Source organism: Mandrillus leucophaeus, unplaced genomic scaffold (genome assembly GCF_000951045.1).
Source record: "Mandrillus leucophaeus isolate KB7577 unplaced genomic scaffold, Mleu.le_1.0 Scaffold113, whole genome shotgun sequence".
Lineage (NCBI taxonomy): Eukaryota > Metazoa > Chordata > Mammalia > Primates > Cercopithecidae > Mandrillus > Mandrillus leucophaeus.
The window spans coordinates 5,156,992-5,180,877 of NW_012099543.1; the positions used below are offsets into that span (position 1 = coordinate 5,156,992).

General features: G+C 36.5%; 1 protein-coding gene across 2 annotated transcripts in view; it reads left to right on the forward strand.

The window, feature by feature from the left end:
- Positions 1 to 23,886, forward strand: part of DZIP3 (DAZ interacting zinc finger protein 3) — a 99,083-nt gene that overhangs the window by 15,990 nt on the left and 59,207 nt on the right. For both annotated transcript variants that reach the window (XM_011995433.1, XM_011995440.1), the window contains 6 exons: positions 1,735 to 1,838; positions 4,528 to 4,597; positions 7,601 to 7,756; positions 12,938 to 13,054; positions 20,812 to 20,892; positions 22,191 to 22,315. In XM_011995433.1, coding sequence (XP_011850823.1) covers positions 1,807 to 1,838; positions 4,528 to 4,597; positions 7,601 to 7,756; positions 12,938 to 13,054; positions 20,812 to 20,892; positions 22,191 to 22,315 — 581 coding nt within the window. In that variant the 5' untranslated portion in view covers positions 1,735 to 1,806. The remainder of the gene's footprint in view (positions 1 to 1,734; positions 1,839 to 4,527; positions 4,598 to 7,600; positions 7,757 to 12,937; positions 13,055 to 20,811; positions 20,893 to 22,190; positions 22,316 to 23,886) is intronic.

Here is a 23,886-nt window from a genome sequence, read left to right on the forward strand (position 1 = left end):
TTTTTTTAGTAGAGACGGGGTTTCATCGTGTTAGCCAGGATGGTCTCGATCTCCTGGCCTCGTGATCCGCCCGTCTCGGCCTCCCAAAAGTGCTGGGATTACAGGCTTGAGCCACCGCGCCCGGCCTATTCTTGTCTCTTAAGACTTCCTGTGTTACTTAGAGTTGGTGTGAGTCAAATGTAGAATATTGGTATGTGGTATCATAATTAGGAATACTTGTTTTGCAGATGATCTCTATAGGACTTATTTTAGCCCTTATACCAGGCTGAGTTGCCCCTTCCCTTATCTAAGCTTACTGAAAAGATACACAGACCTCAGGGTTTATTAGATGGGTTCAGGTTCTGCAGTTACTTCTTCATGTCTGTGGTAAATTTTTTTTGTGTGTGGGGGGGGAGGGGCAGGATATCATTAAAATAGTGTTTATTTGAGTAAACACAATCTGAATTCTTAATAGGTTATTTATAGTTGACCTTGTGGAATATATTTTATTGATATGGGAATTACCCTGTGCTGAATTACCTTTTAGTATTGGGCCTAGCTAGAAAGGCTGTACCAATCTAAATCGTGGAATTGTATTAAATATGCTGTTACAGAAATGGCTATCCAATTACTGAGATAAATAAGCAGGTCAGAAACAACAAATGAGAAACTTCATACAGTCTTGTGCTTGGCAGCAAGGCAGCCTACGTCCGTTTTATTTATGCAATTGCTGCCACTTTCTTTTCTATTTCTTCTATTTCTCTTTTTGCCCCAGAGCATATAACAATAGTTTTACATATGATTTAACACTTTCTGGGCTTAGGGTAGGATCAGAAAAGGAAGCCAGCCTAGCACAAAGCACTGTAGTTTAGAGGCTTGAACTTTCAGTAAGAAGATTAAATGGGACTAGTTTTAGAAGAGTTGTTCTTGGAATAGATAGCTATGTAAATAAATATATATACTTATGATACTCTAGTCTCTTTGTTTTCATTTGTATTGCCTCAGTGTTATTTTTCTTTCAGGAAATATCCACAACATCCATTGATGTTGGAACCCGAGATTGTGCAAGTGTTCTTTACATCCTGTGTCTCCTGTTTTATGGAGATGTAGAATCATGACTTGGGGAGAAAGTAGCTACATGTTATTTGTAGACTAAAAGAAAACAAAACAGCGCTGTCAAGATTGTGTTAAGCAGTAACTCATATTTACCTCTATGGGAAATAAATTAGTATAAATCTTTTGGGAAGCCATTGAACAATGAAATGTTTGTGTCTTTTGATCTATTAATTTTACTTTTGAGAATGTATTGTAAAGAAATAAATATGGGAAAAGCTTTATGGATAATGGAGTTTATCATGGAACTATTTATAATAGAAAAAATGGGAAATTAAATGACCAACTATAAGGAAATGGCCAAGGAAATCCCAATCAACCAGCTATTGTATAGCCATTAAAAATGTTTACTAGGAGGATAAAACAACATGAAAGATTCTTTTGATATAACTTTCAGTGGTGAAAAAGGTGGAGTAGAACATCTTTTATTTAATATGATTACAAATTGGTAAAATATACCTATGCTTGGTAGAAAATAAGCATATTAAAGGATGGGTAGTGATTGTGTTTGGGTGGCGAAACTATGATTCATTTTCTTTTATAGCAGTTTCAGATTTTTTTCAAATGATCGTGTTCTGTTTTCATAGTGTGCAGAAAGAGTGTCACTTTCCTACCGTCATAAAAATATTATTTTCCTTACAGCATTAAAGGGCAGTATTTAAAGTCAGTTTGCAAGCAGTGGAATAAGATTTTTGTGAAGAAACCTTGTGCAGCATGGATTCTCTACCAGACGAATTTTTTGTGAGGTAAGGCAACAGTCCCCAACGGTGTTGGCACCAGGGACTGGTTTCGTGGAAAACAGTTTTTCCACGGATGGTGGGGGTGCGGGGAATGGTTTTGGGATGAAACTGTTCCACTTCAGATCATCAGGCATTAGATTCTCGTAAGGAGTGGGCAGCTTAGATCCTTCACATGGGCAGTTCACAATAGAGTTTGCATTCCTTTGAGAATCTAACGCTGCTGCTGATCTGACAGAAGGTGGAGCTCAGGTGGTAATGCTTACCCATTGCTCACTTCCTCCTTGCTGTGCAGCCGTTCTTAACAGACCATATACCTACCTGTACTTGTCTGTGGCCTAGGGGCTGGGGACCCCAGAGGTAAAGGATAGGTTGACAGAAACCAGCTGCATTTGTTGTATTCCAAAAGACATAATGTTTGTTTTTTCCACGTAACCTTGGGGAGCTAGTATGAATGGGAAACCCTTATGCTTCAAGGCATTTCAGCAAGTTTGGTTAGTGGGTGATGTAGACTGGGTGAAATCTAATTTTACAAAAGTTCACTAGGGATTACATTCTCACTGAAGAGCTAAGAATTGAAAAATATGCCATACCTTACTGTTCAGTCATTCTCACAAAAATGTTGTATCATTTAACAAGTGCTTACATAGACTTACTATGTCAGCATTGTTTTTAATGCTTTTACATTATGTTTTACTCATAAACCTCATAACGACTCTATGAAGTGAGTGCTTTTATTATCCCCATTTTCTAAAGAGTAATTTAAGCGTGATGCAGAAGACCCTACTGAATTATTCAGTGGGCCAAGTCCATAATGACGTTCTCTTTTCTCCAAGCGGGACAAGTTCAGCCCACCTCTACTTCATATAATACTAAACAAGGTCATATTGGAGATCTCCCTCCAGGCTTGAACTATCTCATATAATAAGCAGTGTGACCTATTAATTTATTTTACAAAAGCATTTACTGATTCCTTGGTGCTTAGGGAATAAAGACTAAGGCAATATTTGTGTACCTAGAGATAGCTTATAATATAGTGGCAAGATATATAAAAAGTAATTATATCTTTAGGCAAATTATATAACTATTAGAGATTCTGTGGCTGTCTATAGGAAGAAAAAATAATTATTGACTAGTGATTGAGTTTGCACAAAGTAACATTTGAACTGATCTTTAAAAAATGAGAAGCATTGTGATGGGTTTACAAGCAAGGGAGGACAAAAGGTCATTTGGCTGAGGTGAGGAAATAGCAAGAAAAAGTACTTAAGAAAAATTCTTGGGGTGTATTTTGACTATGTTGCTAAGAGGTTTTAGCTTTATTTGTACAGAGGAGGAGGTGAGGGTAAGTTGGAGTTACACATCAAAATTTGTAATGGAGCCCATAGAGAATATAGCAGCCCACATGACACTTTTGATTTAGAAGACATGAAGTAGGTTTTGGGCATCTGGATGTTTCAGAAGCTTCACAGTTGATTTTAATATGCTGTGGAATATTAATATGCTGTGGGATTGGGAAGTATTGGGTTAAGGAGGGAATGATCATGAAATGGAGTTTGCTGGTAGAGTATACACTTTAGAACATTTTATACTCTTTCTCAAACCTTGAAAGACTTCAGAATACTGCTGCAGTATTTTTCATTCCTTGATAACACAAAGATATAACTTGTGTTTTGCTTTATTTTTTGTAGGGCAAGTGGGACTTGGAGGAAAAGACAGTTAATAGGTTTCTTTTTACCATGGCACCTTAAAGAGCACTGAGAATCATATTGTGAAATGTTTGCATGTGTGTATCTCCTTTTGTAGAAACTTTCACTAGAAGTTTGAAAACGGATAATACCATTTTATTTATCCATCCCAGTTTACCCCCAACAAAATCAATTAGCATATAGTAGATGATAAATGGTTGTCTGTCAAATGAATACATAAATGTAAAGTCAAATAAGAGAATATAAAGTACAGTTCTGAATAAATCAGTCAATATAAATTTCTCAGTGTTCTCTCTGCTGGTGTTCAGAATTAACATAGAATAAATCATATATGACCCTATATTATGGTTCCTTTATTATGGTTCCTATACAATGGTTCTGTATGCAGGCAAAAGCAATACTACAAATAAGATTTTCAGTTCAGTATATAATACTGCAGTATGTTCACATTTTGAGCTAAGGTTAAAAGCAAAACCTGTCAAGTGATCCCTTATTACCCAAATAGTTAATAGTTTCTAAATATGATACTTTTCTTCAGTTAAAAATATTTTGGAAAACTGGACAATTGTAAGTTTAGGAACCCTAAACAAAAAATAAAATTATCTATTTAAGATAGATCTCTCCCTAACCTGTAATATCTTCATAAACACACAAAACATCAACCTTTTTAAGGCCTTTTTTTCCTTTACCTTGGAACAGTGCTATAAGGTTTTTTTTCCCATTATTTTGGTCTACTGCATATCTATTAAGGATGCAGTGTTTTTCATAATAGGCTTGTTGTTTTCTCTACCACCATCCAGTAAGGGCATGGCCAATTTGTCTTCTTTAACTTGAGTCTCTAAAGAGATATGGCACCTACCACCATTACCAGTCTTTGATGCACTTTTGTTACACTTTCAGACAATAATTCAATTTTTAAGATTCTTTACTACTACAATTTGTGTTCTTTGTGAGAAGATGCTCTTAATATACCTTATTTTCATTTAAAATAGGCATCCTGCTGTGGAGGATCAGAGGAAGGAAGAAACTGAGAATAAGCAAGAAAAATCATCTGGTCAACTGGTAAGAGAAAGTTTAATTTTCATTAAGTTTTAGTTAATTGATAATAACTAATTATATATACAAATGCAGTGATACATCTAGTCACTTTAATTACATGTTAAAATTTTTTGAGTAAGTCTACTTTCCTACCTTCATAAGTAAAATGGTCACAGTTAAATCTTGCTTTGATGATTGATACTTATCTCAAGGTTGTCATTCTAAATACCATTCCTCACCATAACTAAAAGTTAATTAAAAAATTGAATGGAATCATCCAGAAATAGCCCAACAATCAATTTTAAGAAATCCCTCATTTGTTTTTTGAAGGGAAAATTAAAGCAAAACAAAACCTATACACATATAAAGAAAACACACATACACACATACAGAATTTCATTTGGTAAGAAGTTTGAGTCATTTCTGAAGTTAAGTTTATTCTTTATTTTTATTATGTTTATGGTTAGAACTTCTAGGTCTAAATGAAAGAGAATAATTCTGAATTATACATAAAAGGCTTTTATTACCAGTGATATGCTTTTATGGTAGTTAAAACTAGTTGTATGAACATCATATGTTCATATATTTTGTGAAAGACTGGTGAAGAGATATTTGTTTGTTAGGTTCTCGTTAGTATAATTTTACCGTCTACATAGTTTTATATAATGATTGATGTCCACTTGTTAATGAGTGTATTAGTCTGTTCTCATACTGCTATAAAGAACTACCTGAGACTGGGTAATTTATGAAGAAAAGGAGTTTAATTGAATCACAGTTTGTTAGGCTGGACAGGAGGTAGCATGGCTGGGTAGTCCTCAAGAAACTTACAGTCATGGGAGAAGGCAAAGGGGAAGCAAGCATGCCTTCACATGGCGGCAGGAGAGAAAGAGACCAAAGGGGAAGGTGCCACACACTTTTAAACAACCATATATTGTGGGAACTCTATCATGCGACAGCACCAGGGAGATGATGCTAAACTATTAGAAACCACCCCCATGATCCAGTCATCTCCTACCAGGTCCCTCCTCTACTGCTAAGAATTACAATTCAACATGAGACTTGGGTAGGAACATGTTTGTGGGAACGTGGGTAGGAAAGTTTGCAGAGGTTATCCTGCAACTTAGGAGAGGAAAATATATAAACATAAAATAACCATGGTATTCACCTGCATGAGGTTATCACTGTAAAAAATGCTGCAGAGGAAGTACGCTATATGCACGTGTATGTAGGGTTGTACAGTTGAGCAAAGGCAAGAATCGGGACTAGATCCAGAAAAGACATTTCTAGATACAGAATCAGGAATACAAAAAGCAAGCAAGGTGGACACTTTGACCTGAATTTTGTTGAGATATTTAATCAATTTTGCCAAGATGGATTAAGCATCAAATATTTTGACCACTAACTTAAATTAAAAATGTGGACCACGCATGGTGGCTCATGCCTGTAATCCCAGCACTTTGGGAGGCTAATGTGGGCGGATTTATTGCATAAGCTCAAGAGTTTGAGACCAGCCTTAATAATATGGCAAAACATTGTCTCTGCTAAAGATACCAAAGTTAGCCAGGTATGATGGTGCATGCCTGTATTTCCAGCTACTTGAGGGGCTAAGGTGGGAGGATCACTTGTGCTTCGGAGGTCAAGGCTGCAGTGAGCTGTGTTCGTACCACTGTACTCCAGCCTAGGTGACAAAGCAAGACCCTGTAGGCATGACACTTATAATATTTCCTGTTGAAAAATTTTTATTCATACTGTAATCTTACCTTTGTATAAATTTGTTAATTAGTATCAGATGATTCTACAGGTACTTTTGACTAGAATTGACCTTTAGTTGGAATTATATGCACGACTGACATTGGTCATTCTTTATAAGGGGTTTTTCTAGTTACTTGGTAGAATTTTTTTTTAACTTTTTGAAAAATTTCAAACCTGTAGAAAAGTTGCAAGAATAATAAAATGAATAGTAGTACAGTGGATATCCTTCATAGAGAGTTAGTAAACTGTCAACATTTTTCTACATACATAATCTTAAGAAATGCTATGAAATCTAAAATATATATATTGAATATAGATAGGGATGGAGGAATCTTAATTTAGCACTCAAACCCATTTTTTACAACAATAACCTCATACAGGTGAATACCGAATACCATGGTTATTTTATGTTTATATATTTTCTCCTCTAAGTTACTGGATAATCTCTGCAAACTCTTTTCCTTGTGGCAATTAACTAGGGAAAAGAAAGGCAAAACACCATCATTGAGATTAGGCAGTAGTCCTGCAGTGGACTTTATTGGTTTCTAGTTACTTTCCTGTGTGGCTCCAGGTCTGTTAGAGAACTGAAAGTGAGTTAGCCCATACAAGGGCATTTTCAGCATCTCAAGCTCTATGGGGTGTCTGCAATAAGAAGTTCTTATTTTCGGAGATCAACAGCAATATGATTTATATTCCTAGAGTTTCCACAGAGTGTAAGAACTCTGGTTTCTTGTTAAGGTTTGAAGGAAGGCCATCATCCATCTGTTCTAGGCCATTTATCCATCTCTGTTGTCCACTAGTTCTTCACAACTAATGTTAATAAATATTCCAGCAGCACTTGATTGTGTAGTTATCAATTAACAATTACTAATGCCTTATTCTGTAAGAATAAATTCCTGAAGATTATTACTATTTACACAGCTCTGACTAAATTGAGATGTTGAGTCATTCTACTTTACTACTTTGTTTACAGTTTAAACCGTTACAGCTATTCATTTTCAAATTGCTGTGTGTGAAGTATCAGTCATATAATGTAAAAAGCACATTTAGATATATTTTCATGTTACAGAGAATAATATATGTAATATTTTAAGTTCCTAGGAAACAAAGAACATATATTATTCTTCCTTAGATGTTTTTGTAGTTCTGTCATAGAAGCTAGGAGAACAAGGGAAAATGAGCTTTGTTCCTTTTTTAATGCTTTGGCTGATTTTAGAATTAGAGTGAATGAGAATATGCATAATTGTGTAAATTTTAATCAATAATGTCTTCTAGGACAAACAAGAAAAGGACATAGCTACTGATCTTGTTCCTGTTAACCTACTATTAGAAGTGAAGAAGTTATTAAATGCAGTTAATACTCTACCAAAAGGTGTGGTTCCTCAAATTAAGAAGTTCTTACAAGAAGATTTTTCCTTCCAAACTATGCAGGTAACATCGTAAGTTGTTATTTGGGACAGAAGTGCAGCTGTCTGTATATGACTTTTTTAATTGAAATTATTTTTAAACCACAGTGTAGCCAAGGTCTTGAAAAAAATCTCTATCTTACTTCTTGTAAAGGACTTTGTTGTCAACCTTGACTATAGACTTTAAAAAAATTGAACAAATAGAGTCATTTGGTGCTAGCCTTTTAAAAATAATGGTAGGAATGTGGGTTGGTAGCTTGGAAACTGTTGACTACAAGGTCTGGTGTTTATTCCAGTCCTACTATTAACCTGTAACATGCCACTCTGGGACAGAGGACTGCTTTTGGTCTCCTAACTCATAAAATGTTAACACATTTGGCCAGACACAGTGGCTCACGTCTCTAATCCCAGCACTTTGGGAGACCGAGGTGGGTGGATCACTGAGGTCAGGAGTTTGAGACCAGCCTGGCCAACATGGTGAAACTTGTTCTCTACTAAAAATGCAAAAATCAGCCGGGCATGGTGGCACATGCATGTGGTCCCAGCTACTTGGGAGTCTGAAGCAGGAGAATCGCTTGAACTCAGGAAGTGGAGGTACAGTGAGCCGAGATCATGCCATTGCACTCCTGCCTGAGAGACAGAGCAAGACTCTGTCTCAAAAAAAAAAAAAAAAAGTTAACACATTTGTAAACAATGCATTTTTAAAAAATCATATGGAAAGTTTTGGAATTATTTGTATAATAAATATTCTGGAAGCTATATTATAGATTTCCATCTTGAAAGTCTTTTTTCTGTATAATTTGTGGTAACTTTCAATATAAGAAGGATACCATTTCTTAAATTAATGGAGTTTTCTGAAGTTAAAGAAAATTATATACTCTTTTCTTTGTGGCAGTTAACTAGGGAAGAGAAGAATAAAGCACCGTAGTTGTCTTGAGAAGGCTACATTTGTCTTTCTATGAAGGAATATATGGTTATTTCTATGAAACACATTAATACTATTATGATTAAAAATTCAAACAAACTGAAGCTATTCATAAGACTTTTTGCACAATTATAATCTTAACCGAGATAATTTACCATAGTATAAGTGAATTCTGGCTAGAAATTGATAGAATAATGTCACCATTTCCCTCTTATCTTTTGGAAATCACTTGCAAACAGTAAGATGGAAATCAGTAGCCTTCAGATATGCAAAAAATAGCAACTAGAAGGTAAAAATAGAAGAATAGTACAGTCATCTTTTGGTATCTGTGGGAGGTTAGTTCCAGGACACCCCCAGTACAAAAATCCAAGGATGCCCAAGTCTCTTATATAAAATGACATAGTATTTGCATACAGCCTGTACACATTCTCCCGTATACGTTACATCATCTCTAGATTACATCTAGGTATTGCATACCTAATACAGTGTAAATGCTATGTAAATAGTTGTTATACTGTATTGTCTTTTCAATTTTTTTAAATTATTGTATTCTTGCTATTTATTTATCAAATATTTTCAGTCCATGGTGGGTTGAATGCATGGAAGCAAAACCTGTGGATATGGAGGGCGAACTGTACTTATTTATAATGATAACAAAAGTAAAATACTTAAGAAATGTACAAGATAAACTAGTATTTCTTTAAGCTTGTTCTAAACCACTTACATGAGAATATCTGACCCCTGTACCAGTCCTAAAGAATCAAAATCTCTGGAGATAGATCTTCGAATTTGCATTTTAGTAAGTACTCAAGCACTGATTGTACTCACATTAAATTTAGAAATCAATACTCCATATTAAAACAATAAGTAAAACTCTAAAACAATCTCTAAAACTCTATTAAGGGTAAGAAATGAGGACCTGAATGGAATAGTACATGTAGGAAGACACAGTATGTTAAAGCTGTCAATTTTCTATAAATTAAAATCCATAAATATTGCAGGATTCCACTAAAATAATAGGATTTTTTTGGTTAGTGTCACTAAATGCTAAGTCTAAAGTTCACATGAGAAATAAGAGGAAAAATAGCCAAGAAAATTAAGAAAAGTGTAAAGGAACAGGGCTGAGAATTTGCCCATTTAAAACATTAAAAGTTATTATGAAGCTCTAATAACTAAAAGATTGTGTTACTTGTTCTTTATACCTCAGACATACCTAGAAAATAGAAGATAAGTTCCAGAAGTAGGATCAAATATGTACAGAACCTTTATGAATGATAAGATGATAAAAATAGACAATACTAAAGGAAAAAGACAAGTCAGTCTCAGTGGGATATTTTAACGTACTTCTCTTAATAACTGATATAACATGGACACAAAATTAGTAGACCTATAGCAGACTTGCTCTAATTGAGACATACATGTATAAACATTGCACCAGATAGTGGCAGAGTATGCATTCTTTTTAAGTGCACACAGAACATTTACAAAAATTGACCGTATACTAGGTCACAAAGCAAGCCCCATCAGATTTCAAAGTATCAAAACATACAGAGTATGTTCTCTAACTACTGTTCAGTTATTCTAGAAATCAATAAAAGAGATAATCTAGAAAACTGGATATTCATAAGGTAAGATATATACCTCTAATCTAGGTAACCAATTGGTCAAAGAAGAAATCACAATAGAAGTTAAATACATTTTTGAACTGAATAAAAATATATATCAAATCCTGTGTTATTAGATAAAGCTGAGCTTCAAGGAGAATTTGTAGCTTGAGATGTAAATATTAGAAAAAGCAAGATTGAATATCAGTTACCTAAGCATGACATTCAAGAAGTTAATGGAAGAACAGCAAATTAAAAGCACTTGAAAAGGAAGTAATAAGGATAGTTAGAACGAATGAAATCTATTTAAAGCATAAAATAGAAAGGATCAATAAATCCCAAACTTGCTTTTATGGAAAGACCAATAAAATTGACAAAGGCATAATAAGTATGTCCAAAAAAGAAAGCAAAAATATCCAAAATCATGAATGAACATGAAAACATAAATACAAATACTGTAGTCATTGAAGATAATAGAGATAATTCTACTACTTGGAGTAGCTACCTGGTTTGTCTCATAGCAACCTTCCTCTGTGAAGAACTGGGAAAACTGGACAAATTTTTTTCTAGTAATTCTTATTTTTACTTTTCTAGTAAATTATTTAATTCAACCTGGGATAGAGATGATTCCAACCTTTACTTAGTTCTTTGAGGAAGGGTCAGTTTCTCTATCTTTTGTAGCAGATTCTGTCAGTGCCCTTCCCATACCAATTGGACCCTACCTATATTTTTAGTATGCTCTGGACAGTTCTAGTTTTCCATATCTATATCTGTATGCCTCAGGGCCTTTTTTTCTAGAACAGGAGAAAGCTACTTCTCCTGTTTAGAAGACCCAAGGAATTAATATTCCCCCATCACGACAGAAAGCACTCAATCAGTAGGTCTTGGGAGTTATTATATAAATATCCCAGTTGCATCTTCCCTTGAGTTGGTTAATACTGAGGTTTTTATTTTTGAGTTTTCTGAAATTTCCTAGTTGTAATAACTGCAGTGGCCCACCATGGGTAACTAGCATAATAACACATCTTTTAATTAAAACCTACTTTTCTTCACTTTATTACTTCTCTACTTTCCTACCATTGTCTCGGTACCTCCCAAATAAACTATTTCCATTGAAATCCTTGAATTACGGTCTGCTTCCGTTGGAACCAAAACAGGGCCTCAATCAAAAGAATGGGCTGTTTACTGGGGCTGCTCCTCCTTATAGACCATGTGCTCCAATATTCCACCAAACCTTGCAAATCTGCTAAAGGCTGTGCCACAACTGAATATGGCAGTTACTTTAATGAGAAAAGTAGCTTAAAAGTCAGGTCTCCAGAGATTGCCTTTCAGAGGTTTTTATTTTCATTGTCCTAGTAGTTTTCCATTGCTTTCAGATAATTAGTTTTTATATGCTGTCTGGGTGTTTTAGTTATTTTCATTGGGGAGACTGATCTGAAACCACCTAGGCTGTTTGACAGAGGTGGAACTTCAGTATTATGTTTTATATTTCTATTCAAATTCAAGAGATGTTGTTTGAGCTTGGAATGTAGGTGAAATTCTTGGCTAGAAATGTAAATTTGGAAACTGTCAGGGTGTAGACACTATTTAAAATTGTGATAGAGGGTTACTTTACCTAGAAAACATGTATTGATAGAGAAGAGGCGCATTAAATTGATTGTTAGGGAGACTGAAATAAAGTATCTAGTCAGCTAGGAAAAAAAACAGGAAAATATTATATATGGAAACCAAGTTATGGAAGTGTAGATTAAATTTTCCTTGCAGATTATACATTATTAAACAGATTACATAATTTAAACCAAGCACTTGTGGGTAGAAAACATTGGGGAATGGACACAAAGACATAGTCCTGCCTTCCATTTCAACCATGTAAATAAACTATAGTACATAATAAAGCTTGCATTAGCTCAGTTGCAATCAGATTGTAGCATAAAATGGTTTACCCTTGTATTGGTATTAATGCCAGCATTCCTGTTTACCACAGGTTCAGGGCTGGAAGATTTTAGCTATGTCACACAATAGAAGGTATGAGAGTGAAGTGGGATTACCCCTTTCCTCTGAAGTAGGTGTGAATGTTGCCAACCCCTTGGCAGGTATAGGAATACCTTTTTAAAAAAATGTTTTAAAGAGGCTGGGCGCAGTGGCTCACGCCTGTAATCCCAGCGCTTTGGGAGGCCGAGGCAGGCAGATCACGAGGTCAGGAGACCAAGACCATCCTGGCTAACATGGTGAAACCTCGTCTCTACTAAAAATACAAAAAATTAGCCGGTCGTGGTGGTGGCCGCCCGTAGTGCCAGCTCCTCAGGAGGCTGAGGGAGGAGAATGGTGTGAATGCGGGAGGCAGAGTTTGCAGTGAGCTGAGATTGTGCCAGTGCACTCCAGCCTGGGCGACAGAGCGAGACTCCGTCTCAAAAATAAATAAATAAATACATAAATACATAAATAAAATTTAAAATTGTTTTAAGGAAATAGTTACAAATGACATTCATCAGACTACTTAAAAACAAACATGAGAACATTGTATCTGGTTGGTATGGATTTCTTTTTTTTTTTTTAAACCATCTTCATCTCTATTTTTAAAATTTTCTCCAATGAGCATGAATTATTTGTATCATGTAAACATATGTAGATGTTTGTTCAGACTTATAGACATTTTTAACTGAATAATTTTCCACAGAGAGAAGTTGCAGCTAACAGCCAGAATGGTGAGGAAATTGTTCCTGCTTTGACTTTACGTTTCTTGATTATGCAACTAGAAGCAGCACTTAGGAAAATTCAAGCTGCCAATTATACTGTAAGTGTTTTCTTTTTGAAAATTTGATATAATGGACTTGATCAACGTTTCTCAGTGAGAAAACAGCCAATGCATGCTTATTTTAAGGTGTGGGCCAATTTTTAATTTTCTCTTTTACCTCTAGAAAAGGGTATGTATAAATTGATTCCTTCCTGTGTCTTGTACTTTCTTATATGACTTTTGGATAACTTATATGTACTTTCTTATGTGACTGGTTCTGTAATAAGCCTATTCTAGTCTCCTTCCCTACCACAAAGTTGTTCATCTTAAGAGAAACTTGAACTAATAGAAATGGGCTTTCCCAATTAGAAATGGAGAATCATAAAGTTAAAAAAACAAGCCAAGTATAGAAGGACAAATACTGCATGATGTCATTTGAATGTGGAATCTAGGCGTTGAACTCACAGAAGCAGATGGTACAATGGTGGCTAGGAGTAAGGGGTCAGAAGTACAGATTGAAGAGATGTTGGTCAAAAGATACAAAATTTCAGTTAGATGTGAAGAATAAGTTCAAGAGATCTGTTGTACAACATAGTGACTATAGTTAATAACTATAATGTATTATAATCCTGAAAATTGCTTAGAGTAGATTTTAAGTATTTTCACCACACAAATGGTAAATTTGTGACGTTATACATATGTTAATTAACTTGAGTTAGTCATTTCACAATGTGTACATATTTTATAATGTCATGTGTATGATAAATATATACAATTTTTATTTATCAATTTAAAAAGAAAAAAAATTCTGTCTTTTTTAACCATAATTAATCAGTTTCTCTTTCTTCTGAGATTTCTGTATTTGTAATAGTTGGAATTTCTGTTAGAGGTAAAATTAACAAAATGTATTTATGTGTTTGAGATCAAATGATACTTTAGAAATAAATAGGGTTATCTTCAAAACAGGACTACCCAGACACCAAAAAAAGGAGCCTAAGACATTAACTCCCATATTATAATGATGTACAAAGAGATGGAAAAATAATTCTTATTTAGGACTCGAGATTAGGGTTCTTACAGGGTGAGTTACACCATTCAGAAGGAGATTCTAGTTGGGCTCCAATGAGGAAACAAAGAAAATGGGGGGTTTGCATTTTGTAATCCTGAACTTTGGGGATATGGCAGACCTGCTGTTTCTCCCACTGACCAGATTGCCAGTCAGTGAAACAAATCAATGTGAAATCATCCTTAACAGGTACCCATTGCTTAGCCTTCTTTACTTAGACATTACTTCAAAGATGAGTCTTAGACTAGGAAATGGAAGAGTTTCTCCTTCGTAGCTCTTGGTAGTACTTGTGAGCAGAAGTGGCATTGTCATGATCAAAGCAGTCCATTGCTGTATCTAAATTATCTGTCCTTCAAGGCCACCAAAAAGGGATAAGACAACCTTGTAGGAGGCAAGAGTGGATTATGTATTATGGGGGTGCAGTTGCCAATGGCATCTCTATATTAATTTTGTTCTAGTTCTTGGAATAATCTTTGCTAATGGGGAGAAGGTAGGAGAAAAGGACAGGGGCTTTAGGTTAAAAATGTACAATTTGCATCTATAAATTCCAGATATTTTCCTCCTCTAATTATAGCATTACCACAATTCTGTATCTTACCTTGTTCTTAGAAATGTTTTATTCAGAATTATATTAGCCAGTCTCTGTTGTGTTATTCATGAAGCTGTTTTCTTTTAATTACAAAATAATCGCTCACATTTATTTAGTGTTTGCTATACGACAGCCACTGTTCTAAGCGCTTTGTAAAAATTAGCCCTTTTACTGTTCGTGACTACCCCATCTTAGGGCACAGAGGTTAAATAACTTGCTAACTTGACCAGGTAGTAAGTAGTGGAGTCAGGATGCAGTCCTTGGCTCTAGATTCTGTGGTCTGAACTACAACATTTTACTGCCTCTTCAAGGATGGGGATTTTAAGGTGGGAACCACTTAGATGTTATGGGGAGTTTATATTAATAGACTCACTTAGTCCATCAAGAACAAACACACATGTCTATCTCCACTGAGATCAGTTTGAAGCCAAATTTCTAATCCCAGTCAGTTATCTCCTCATCGAATACTGTTGATCATTAGAAGCATGCAAGGTGAGAGTATACAGTTAGATCAGTATAAACAGAAAGCTTATGGGCCAGGCGCGGTGGCTCATGCCTGTAATCCCAGCACTTTGGGAGGCCGAGGCGGGCGGATCATGAGGTCAGGAGTTTGAGACCGGCCTGACCAACGTGGTGAAACCCCGTCTCTACTAAAAATACAAAAATTAACCAGGCGTGATAGCATGTGCCTGTAATCCCATCTGCTCAGGAGGCTGAGGCAGGAGAATTGCTTGAACCCAGAAGGCAGAAGTTACAGAGAGCCAAGATTGCACCACTGCTCTCCAGCCTAGGTGACAGAGTGAGACTCCATCTCAAAAAACAAACAAACAAACAAAACAGAAAGCTTATATCCTGTGGATATTTATGATTCTATGTACCTAGAAAAATCTTGTTTATGGTATGGGGAAATCTTGATGAAAAAGGGTAATGTGACAAAAGATAGGGTTATAATCTTCAGTCAATATAGAGCTTAAGAGCAGAGGAGTCCAGGGTTCTCCAGAGAAACCAGACTGGTTTTTGCTCTGTGTGTGTGTGTGTGTGTGTGTGTGTGTGTGTGTCTATGTGTCTATGTGTCTGTGTGTGTGTTCTGTTTTATATATATAAAACATACACACAAATACTTACATACACATATACATATACATGATTATAAGGAATATATATGTGATTTATTATGAGGAATTGGCTCATGTGATTATAGAGGCTCAGCAAGCCCCATGATCTGCTTCTGTAATCTAGAGACCCAGGAACGCTTGTGGTATAACTCATCCCAGTTCTGAAGGCAGAGAACTAGGTATAAATCCAAGGATGAAGGCAGAAGTTGAGATGAGATGTCCCAGCTCCAGCAAGTAGGCAGGGAGCAAAAAGGGATGAATTCTTCCTTCCTCTACTTTCTGTTCTATGCAGGCCTTAATGGATTGGATGGTGTCCACCTACATTGGAGAGGGCAACCAGTTATACCCAGTCTACCATTTCAAAGGCAGTTTTCATCTGGAAACACCCTCAGAGACACACCCAGAAACAATATTTAATCTGGGCATCCTGTGGCCAGTCAAGTTGACACGTGAACTTAACCATCACAAATACAACAGACAGAGAGGTCTTGGTGTACCCCTCACACAGTTTCCCTCAATAGTTACATAATTACATTACTCCAGAACATATTTTTAAAAAACCAGGAAATTGATGTTGGTTCATGGGGCTTTGTGTCTGGAGTCTCCAAGACCACCCTCATATTCAGAGATTTGCTAGAAGGACTGGACTCAGCATATGGTTATACTAATATCTAAGATTTATTACGGTGATGTGATAAGGATATATAGTAGATCATATGGGGAAAAGACACAGGTGAAGTCTGAGGAAAGCCATCTACAGGTTCCTCCATATTTTCTCCCTTCAATGAGAAGCCACACAGCATATACGGCCACCTCCAGCAATGCAAATATGGCAACATCCACAATGTTTCTGCCCAGGGAAGCCCATAGGAAACTCAGTGATCAATATTTTTATTGGGCATTGGTCATCTAGGTACCTGCTGCCTGGCATGTATCAAAATTCCAGACTTCCAGAAGAAACTCCCAGGTGCTCAGCATAAATCACATTGTTTGCACAAATAGTCTAGACGTAGCAAGGCACCTTTATCAGTTAGGGAACAAAGTTCCCAGACATCAGCAAAGATCAACTTTGCAAGCAGGCCTTAATAAGGATAACAGCCTCAGGCCAGCTGTGTTAGCTTTTTAATGCCCAGACTTGTATAGTTCTGTGCCATGTTATCAAATGTGTACATTTGTGTAACTACTACTGCAATCAAGATAAAAGAACTATTCCACCACCACAAAAATCTCTCTTATGACTTTTATGGTCACACCCACCTCTCTCCCTCTACAATTCACTGATCCCCAATCTATCTCATCTCAGTAATTTTGCATAGACCATTTTTTGTGAAGGAAATATCCACATGGTTTGATTTTTCAATGAAGAAGTGATAAGCTTTATGTCCATACTATTTTGCAGAATTCATGTGGGAGAGTAAAGAATTTTGATTTAAAAGATCATTGTTTTCTTGTTTTGTTTTGTTTTTGTTTTGAGATGGAGTCTCACTCTGTCACCCAGGCTGGAATGCAGTGGCACGATCTCAGCTCACTGCAGCCTTCGCCTCCTGGGTTCAAGTGATTCTCCTGCCTCAGCCTCCCGAGTAGCTGGGACTACAGCACTTACCACCACACCTGGCTAATTTTTTGTATTTTTAGTAGAGACAGGGTTTCACCGTGTTGGCCAGGATGGTCTTGATGTCCTGACCTTGTAATCTGCCCGCCTCAGCCTCCCAAAGTGCTGGGATTACAGGCATGATCCACCGCGCCTGGCCAGATCATTGTATTTTTAAAGGTGGATGGTAGATACTTCAGTGTTCATTATATTATTATTTAATGTGCTCTTGATACCTAAAATATTACATATTAAAAGAGAGAGTGAATGAGAGTTTTTGAAAGGTTTAATGTAACAAATTTTTATACTTTTTTTAACCAGTTTTTTAAAATTTTTATTTTTAATTTTTGTGGGTACATAGGTGTACATTTTATGGGGTACGTGACATACTTTGATGCAGGCATACAATATGTAATAATCACATCAGGGTAAATGGGCTATCCATCACCTCAAGCATTTATCCTTTGTGTTACAACAATCCATTTATACTCTTTTTCTTATTTTAAAATGTACAACGAATTATTGTTGACTGTATAATCATTTCAATTGATGCTGAAAAAGTAGGGTTGGTATTTTTGTAGAGATAGTATCTCACACTATTGCCCACTTAGGTTAAAATGGGTTATGTACAAAATATAGGCAATAAATGCTGGTGAGGATGTAGAGAAGAGAGAACCCTCTTACACTGTTGGTGGGAATGTAAATTAGTAAAACCATTATGGCAAGCAGTTTGGAGGTTCCTCAAAAAACTAAAAATAGACCTACCATAGGATCCAGCAATCCCACTGCTGGGATATACCCAAAGGAAAGAAAATCAGTGTATCAAAGAAGTATTTGCATTCTCATGTTTATTGCAGCACTGTTCACAGTAGCCAAGATTTGAAAGCAACATAAGTGTCCATCCAGATGAATAAATAACAAAAATATGGTACGTATACACAGGGGAGTACTATTCAGCCATAAAAAAGAACAAGATGCCCCCCAGCACTTTGAGAGACTGAGGTGGGAGGAGCACTTGAACCTGGGAGTTTAAGACCAGCCTGGGCAATGTATTGTGTGAGACCCCATCTCTACAAAAAAAAAAAAAATTAAAAGAATGAGATCCTGTCACTTGAAACAACATGGATGGAACTGGAAGTCATTGTGTGAAGTGAAATAAACCAGATAGAGAAAGACAAACTTTGCATGTTCTCACTCATTTGTGGGAGCTAAAAATGAAAACAAGTGAACTCATAAAAATAGGAGAAGAAAAATAGACAGTAGAATGATGGTTACCAGACACTGGGAAGGGTAGGAGGGGGTTGGAGAGACTGTGGTGAATTATTTAGCATGTCAGTTGCTTTTATAAGCTCCAGAATTTCTACTTGATTTTTAAAAATTATTTTCAATCTCTTTGTTAAATTTATCTGATAGGATTCTGAATTCCTTCTCTCTGTTATCTTGAATTTCATTGAACTTCCTCAAAACAGCTGTTTTGAATTCTGTGTCTGAAAGGTCACATGCTTGTCTCTCTGGTATTGGCAACTGTTGCCTTTTTTAGTTTGGTAGAGTCATGTTTTCCTGGATGGTCTTTATGCTAATGGATGTCCATCGATGTCTAGGCATTGGAGAGTTAGGTATTCATTATAGTCTTCGCTGTACAGCCTTGTTTTGTACCTGTCCTTCTTGGGAAGTCTTTCCAGGTATGCAAAGGGACTTGTGTATTGTGATCTAAGTCTTTGGTCACTGCTGCCATATCTACATTAGGGGACACTCTAAGCCCAGTAACCCTGTGGCTCTTGCAGATTCGCAGAGGTACCATCTTGGTAGTCTTGGGTAAGATCTGGAAGAACTCCTTGGATTACTAGGCAGAGACTCTCCTTCTCTTCTCTTCCTTTACCCCAAACAAACAGCACTCTCTCTGTGCTGAGCTGCCTGGAGCTGGGGGAGGGGTGACACAAGCATTCTTGTGGCCACAACCACTGAGACTCCAAAACCAGCGCAGTACTGGTTCTTGCTCAAACCCTGTGGTGACCACTGCCTTGCTACCACCTATATTGAGTCTCTCCTTTCTGAGCAGTGCGTTTCTCTCTGGCCCAAGGCAAGTGCACAAGTGTCAGACAGGACTCAAAGTCTGGAAGTGGGAACCCCAGAAGCCCACTTGGTGCTCTTCCCCACTGTGGCTGAGCTGATACCCAAGCTGCAAGACAAAGTCCCCTTTACTTTTCCCTCTGCTTTTCTCCAGCGGAAAGGCGTCTCTCACCATAGCCACCGCAGCTGGGAATGTGTTGGGTCACACCTGAAGCCAGCATAGCTCTGAGTCTCACCCAAGGCCCATGGCGTGTACTGCTACTGCTGCTAATTATTCAGGGCCCAAGGGCTCTTTAGTCAGCGGGTAATGAACCCTGCCAGGATTGGGTTCTTACCTTCAAGGCAGTGGATTCTTTTCTGCCCCAGGGTGTGTCTAGAAATATTGTCTTGGAGCTAGAGCCTCACGATTCTACTGTGGCTGAACCAGTATTCAAGTGGCAAGGCAGAATCGTCTTATACTGTTCTCTCTCCTCTGCTCAAGCAGAGGGAAGGTGTCTCTCCCAGACATGTGGGTTGTTTTCCCTTGAGTTAGAGGGGTGACATAAGCACTCCCTTGCCTACCCCATCTGGTATCTTACTAGGTTGCGTACACCACAAATCCACTGGCTCCAAGCCCAGCACAGCACCAGGACATGGCCAGGAACTGCAGTCTTTGTGGCCTAGACTGCCTTTTATTTAGGACCCCAGAGCACTTTGGCCCACACTGGCAAGGCTTGCTGGAACTCAGGCTCTGACTGCTGGGATGGGCGATTTGCCTATGGCTAACACTTGTCTAAATGCTGCCTCCATGATCGCTGACTGAGTTCTGCTCAGTGTGGCTTTCTGATGTGACAGGGCAGCACTGAGTTCCAATGCAAAGTCCCACAGTCACCGTGCTTTCCTTCCTCCAAGCGCAGATTCTCTTTCTGTGCCACATAGCTGTAGTCAGGGGATGGAGGAAGGGATGGTGTAGGCAACTTAAGACTGTCTTTCCTACCCTCTTCAGTGCCTCTTCCCTTAATATGATGTTCAAACCAGGTAATGTGATCACTCACCTGATTTTTTTTTCTACGAAGGGGCTTTTCTGTGGGGTAGTTGTTCAGTGTGGTGTTCCTGTGTTGGGGACGATTGTTGGAGCTTCTATTTGGCCATCTTTGTTCCATATCCTTTCCTTTGATTAAATTTTAATGTTTTATTTTGAGATTATTGACTATCCTGTTTCTTCTTCCTGGGTCAAATTATCAAATATATCTAAAATATAGTTATTATTAGATGACTGATAATGTTATGATAATTTTTACTTGTTTTAATAATTGTTAATTAAGCTTAGGATATTTAATTAAGCTTGTTGTACTGAAAAGCAGCTTAGTCTAAATAACGAATTAACATACTTTTTTTTCTTTTTAGGCACACCAGATTAATATTGGTTATTATTTGACATTACTGTTTTTGTATGGAGTAGCACTCACTGAAAGAGGAAAGAAAGAGGTAACATGTTATTTGCCCTTTATAAATCTTTTTACATCTTAGAATAATCAGGCCAAAGATTATAATATGAAACTAAAAATATTAAAAAAGGAATTAGCTTATAACTTCATTTCTTTTATTTATCTTTTAAATGCTTACCATTAATGTAAAATAAAAAATTATTTAGCTTCTTTCACTTGCATAATACACTTTAATCCATTTTCTAGTATAGCTTAATCCCTCTGGTTTTAATCTTATCCCTTTTGTAAAATATGAATTTTACCTCAAGTTCTTTGTCAAACTTAAGTGCAAATAAGTACAAATCTGGGAATTAACTAGATAATTTCTAAGGGTTCTGTTGAATTTAACATTTCTTTTTCTGATTTTTAATGATTTCTCATATTTTCTTCATAGCTTTGATATTTCTCTTATATTTTCTTCCCAAATCTGTATTTTTGACTTCAGAAATTAACTATATAAATATGACTTGTTAATTAGGTAAAGTAGAATTGATAAGCAGTCAAACTGAAAACATTTCTATTTTAAATAATTTCATGTAGTGCTAATTATTTAGTGTGAAGTACTAGAGAATATTTTAAAAGTAAGGCCATGCAGCATTTTTCCAGCTTTTTTTTTCTAGAGAGACTGAGGCCATTATGCCTCAGTTTTATTGAAGCATCTATTATAATAGATCCCGATATTTACTTCCAGACCTATATTGTTTATGATTAAGGTGGTGATTCCCCAAAAGATTCTATATCTATGGGCAAGAAGTCACTTACTTTCTATTTGAAATACTGTGAAGAATTGTGCTCCCATTAGGAAGAATGATAAAGAATTGTGCTCTAACAGTTATCAGAAACGCCCTTATTTTGGCCAGTAGTACTTGCCAGTTATGTATGTGTATGTATGTTTTTAAAAGATGGGGTCTCACTATGTTGCCCAAGCTGGACTTAACTCCTGGGCTCAAGCAGTCCTCCTGCTTCAGCCTCATAAGGAGTTGGCACTATCGGTGTGCACCACAATGCCTAATTGCCAGTTTGAGATACACAAATTGTTGTTACCATCTTAATATTCACTTTGAAATATTGGTTAAAAGAAGGTCTTAAGTTTATTTATAAATAAATATTTTAAACACTGACTACATGATCTTTGTAGTCACATACAGAGATGCCAGGATTCAGAATGTGAATAAATGACCAGATGGTTGGATTATTTTTAAAGCTGCCCTAATTTCTCCAGTTTGAGAAATAATTGTTTATTGTAAAAGAAAAAAAATGACTTTTACATCAGCCAAACCTAGTTTTATGTTACTACAGGATTATACAGAAGCTGAGAATAAATTTCTGGTGATGAAGATGTTGATCCAAGAAAATGAAATTTGTGAAAACTTTATGTGTTTGGTTTATTTTGGACGTGGTTTACTACGATGTGCTCAAAAGAGGTAAGGATTTTAATTAACGGGTAGATGTTGCCTGTGAAGTCTCAGCATTGTGAAATGGAAGTAAGTGTGCTCAGTATACCAGGCATCGTGACATTTGTGCTCTACTGGTTTATCCTTTTCTTCTTTGGCTATTTGTATAGATAATTTCTTTAATGTAGTTGAGAATATTAAATAGCAAACTTAACTGGCGTGTTAAGTTTGACCATAGCAATAAAAGACAGTCTAGCATTAACATTAGGAGCATAGGCTTTAGAGTCTGATAGACCTGGGTTCAGCTACATTTTTTATCACTTACACTAAGAAACTTAATGTTGTTAAACCTTATATTTTTTTCTTATCTCTAAAATAGAACTAATAATAGTGTGGGGTTCACTTCATGAGGATGTTGCAGGTGATTAACATGGTGCCTAGGACACAAAAATGCTATACTTAATAAATAAATTATGGTTGGAGTTATTAGTATTATCACCACTAACTTGAAATAGGTTTTAAAAGTATAAAATGAGCTTATAAAGAGTTGAAAAGGGTCCAAATGCTGAGTTTTTGGAGTATTGGCTACTGCTTATTTTAAGAAAGTGAAATTGTATGGAGGAAACTATATAGATTATCTGTTTACTTCCTCTATGGAGATCCATAACCATTTGTAGCATCGTTCATTCATTTTATTTACTAAGTATCCATTATATTCCAGAAACTGTTAGGTGTTGAGGTTACAGTGGTTTACAAAATATAGTTCCTGTCTTCATGTAACTGAAAGTACAGTGAAAGATACAGATCTTAATCAAATAATCAGTCATAAAATATTTATGAAATAGAATAAAGAACTATGAAGGAGACTAGAGTGAATAAAGTCTTTCCTGGAGACTGGTTCTGGGAATCAGAAGTCTCCCTGAGGAAACAATGTTTGGCTAAGATCTGACGGATGAATTTGGAAAAGTTTACTTGGGCATACTTTTATGAAGGATTACTGCTGGGCCAAACCATTGGATCCCTAAAAGTGTCACCTATGTGGTAGTTCCCTGATTCTTTGTAAGGTTGATCTCCTATTCTCTGGGTTGCCTGTATTTTTACTAGGGTATCTGCAAGACATCTCACTTCTTGTTCACTGGGTCTGAGCAGCATGTGCTATCAATATAGTGGGGCTAGTATGATGCTTTGCAGAATGTCAAGATGATCCAAATCCGTTCAGTTTATACTGTGACAAAGTAAGAGAATTAACATAGCCTGAGACAAGAACAAAGAATATGTCCTGCTGTCCTTCTCAGATGTGAAAACTGTTTTTTATTCTCTTTACTGATGAGCATTGGAGAGAATTCATTCTCCAGATCATTGACACTGGAAGTCCAGTTGTATGGCAGCATCATTACTTTCATCCCTGACCTGTGGAGGACAACCACCACTGAGCTCCTCAAAGACACTGGTGCCCTTCTTACTCTGTATTTCTTATTGTATTAATGAATGGGATGTCCTCTGAGCCTTTCTAGGATCACTTAATGGGTTCTGTGTTTTTATGTAGTAAGTCAATTCTAACATTCTCACTTCTTGAGCCTCCTGACTCCTTTAATATGCCT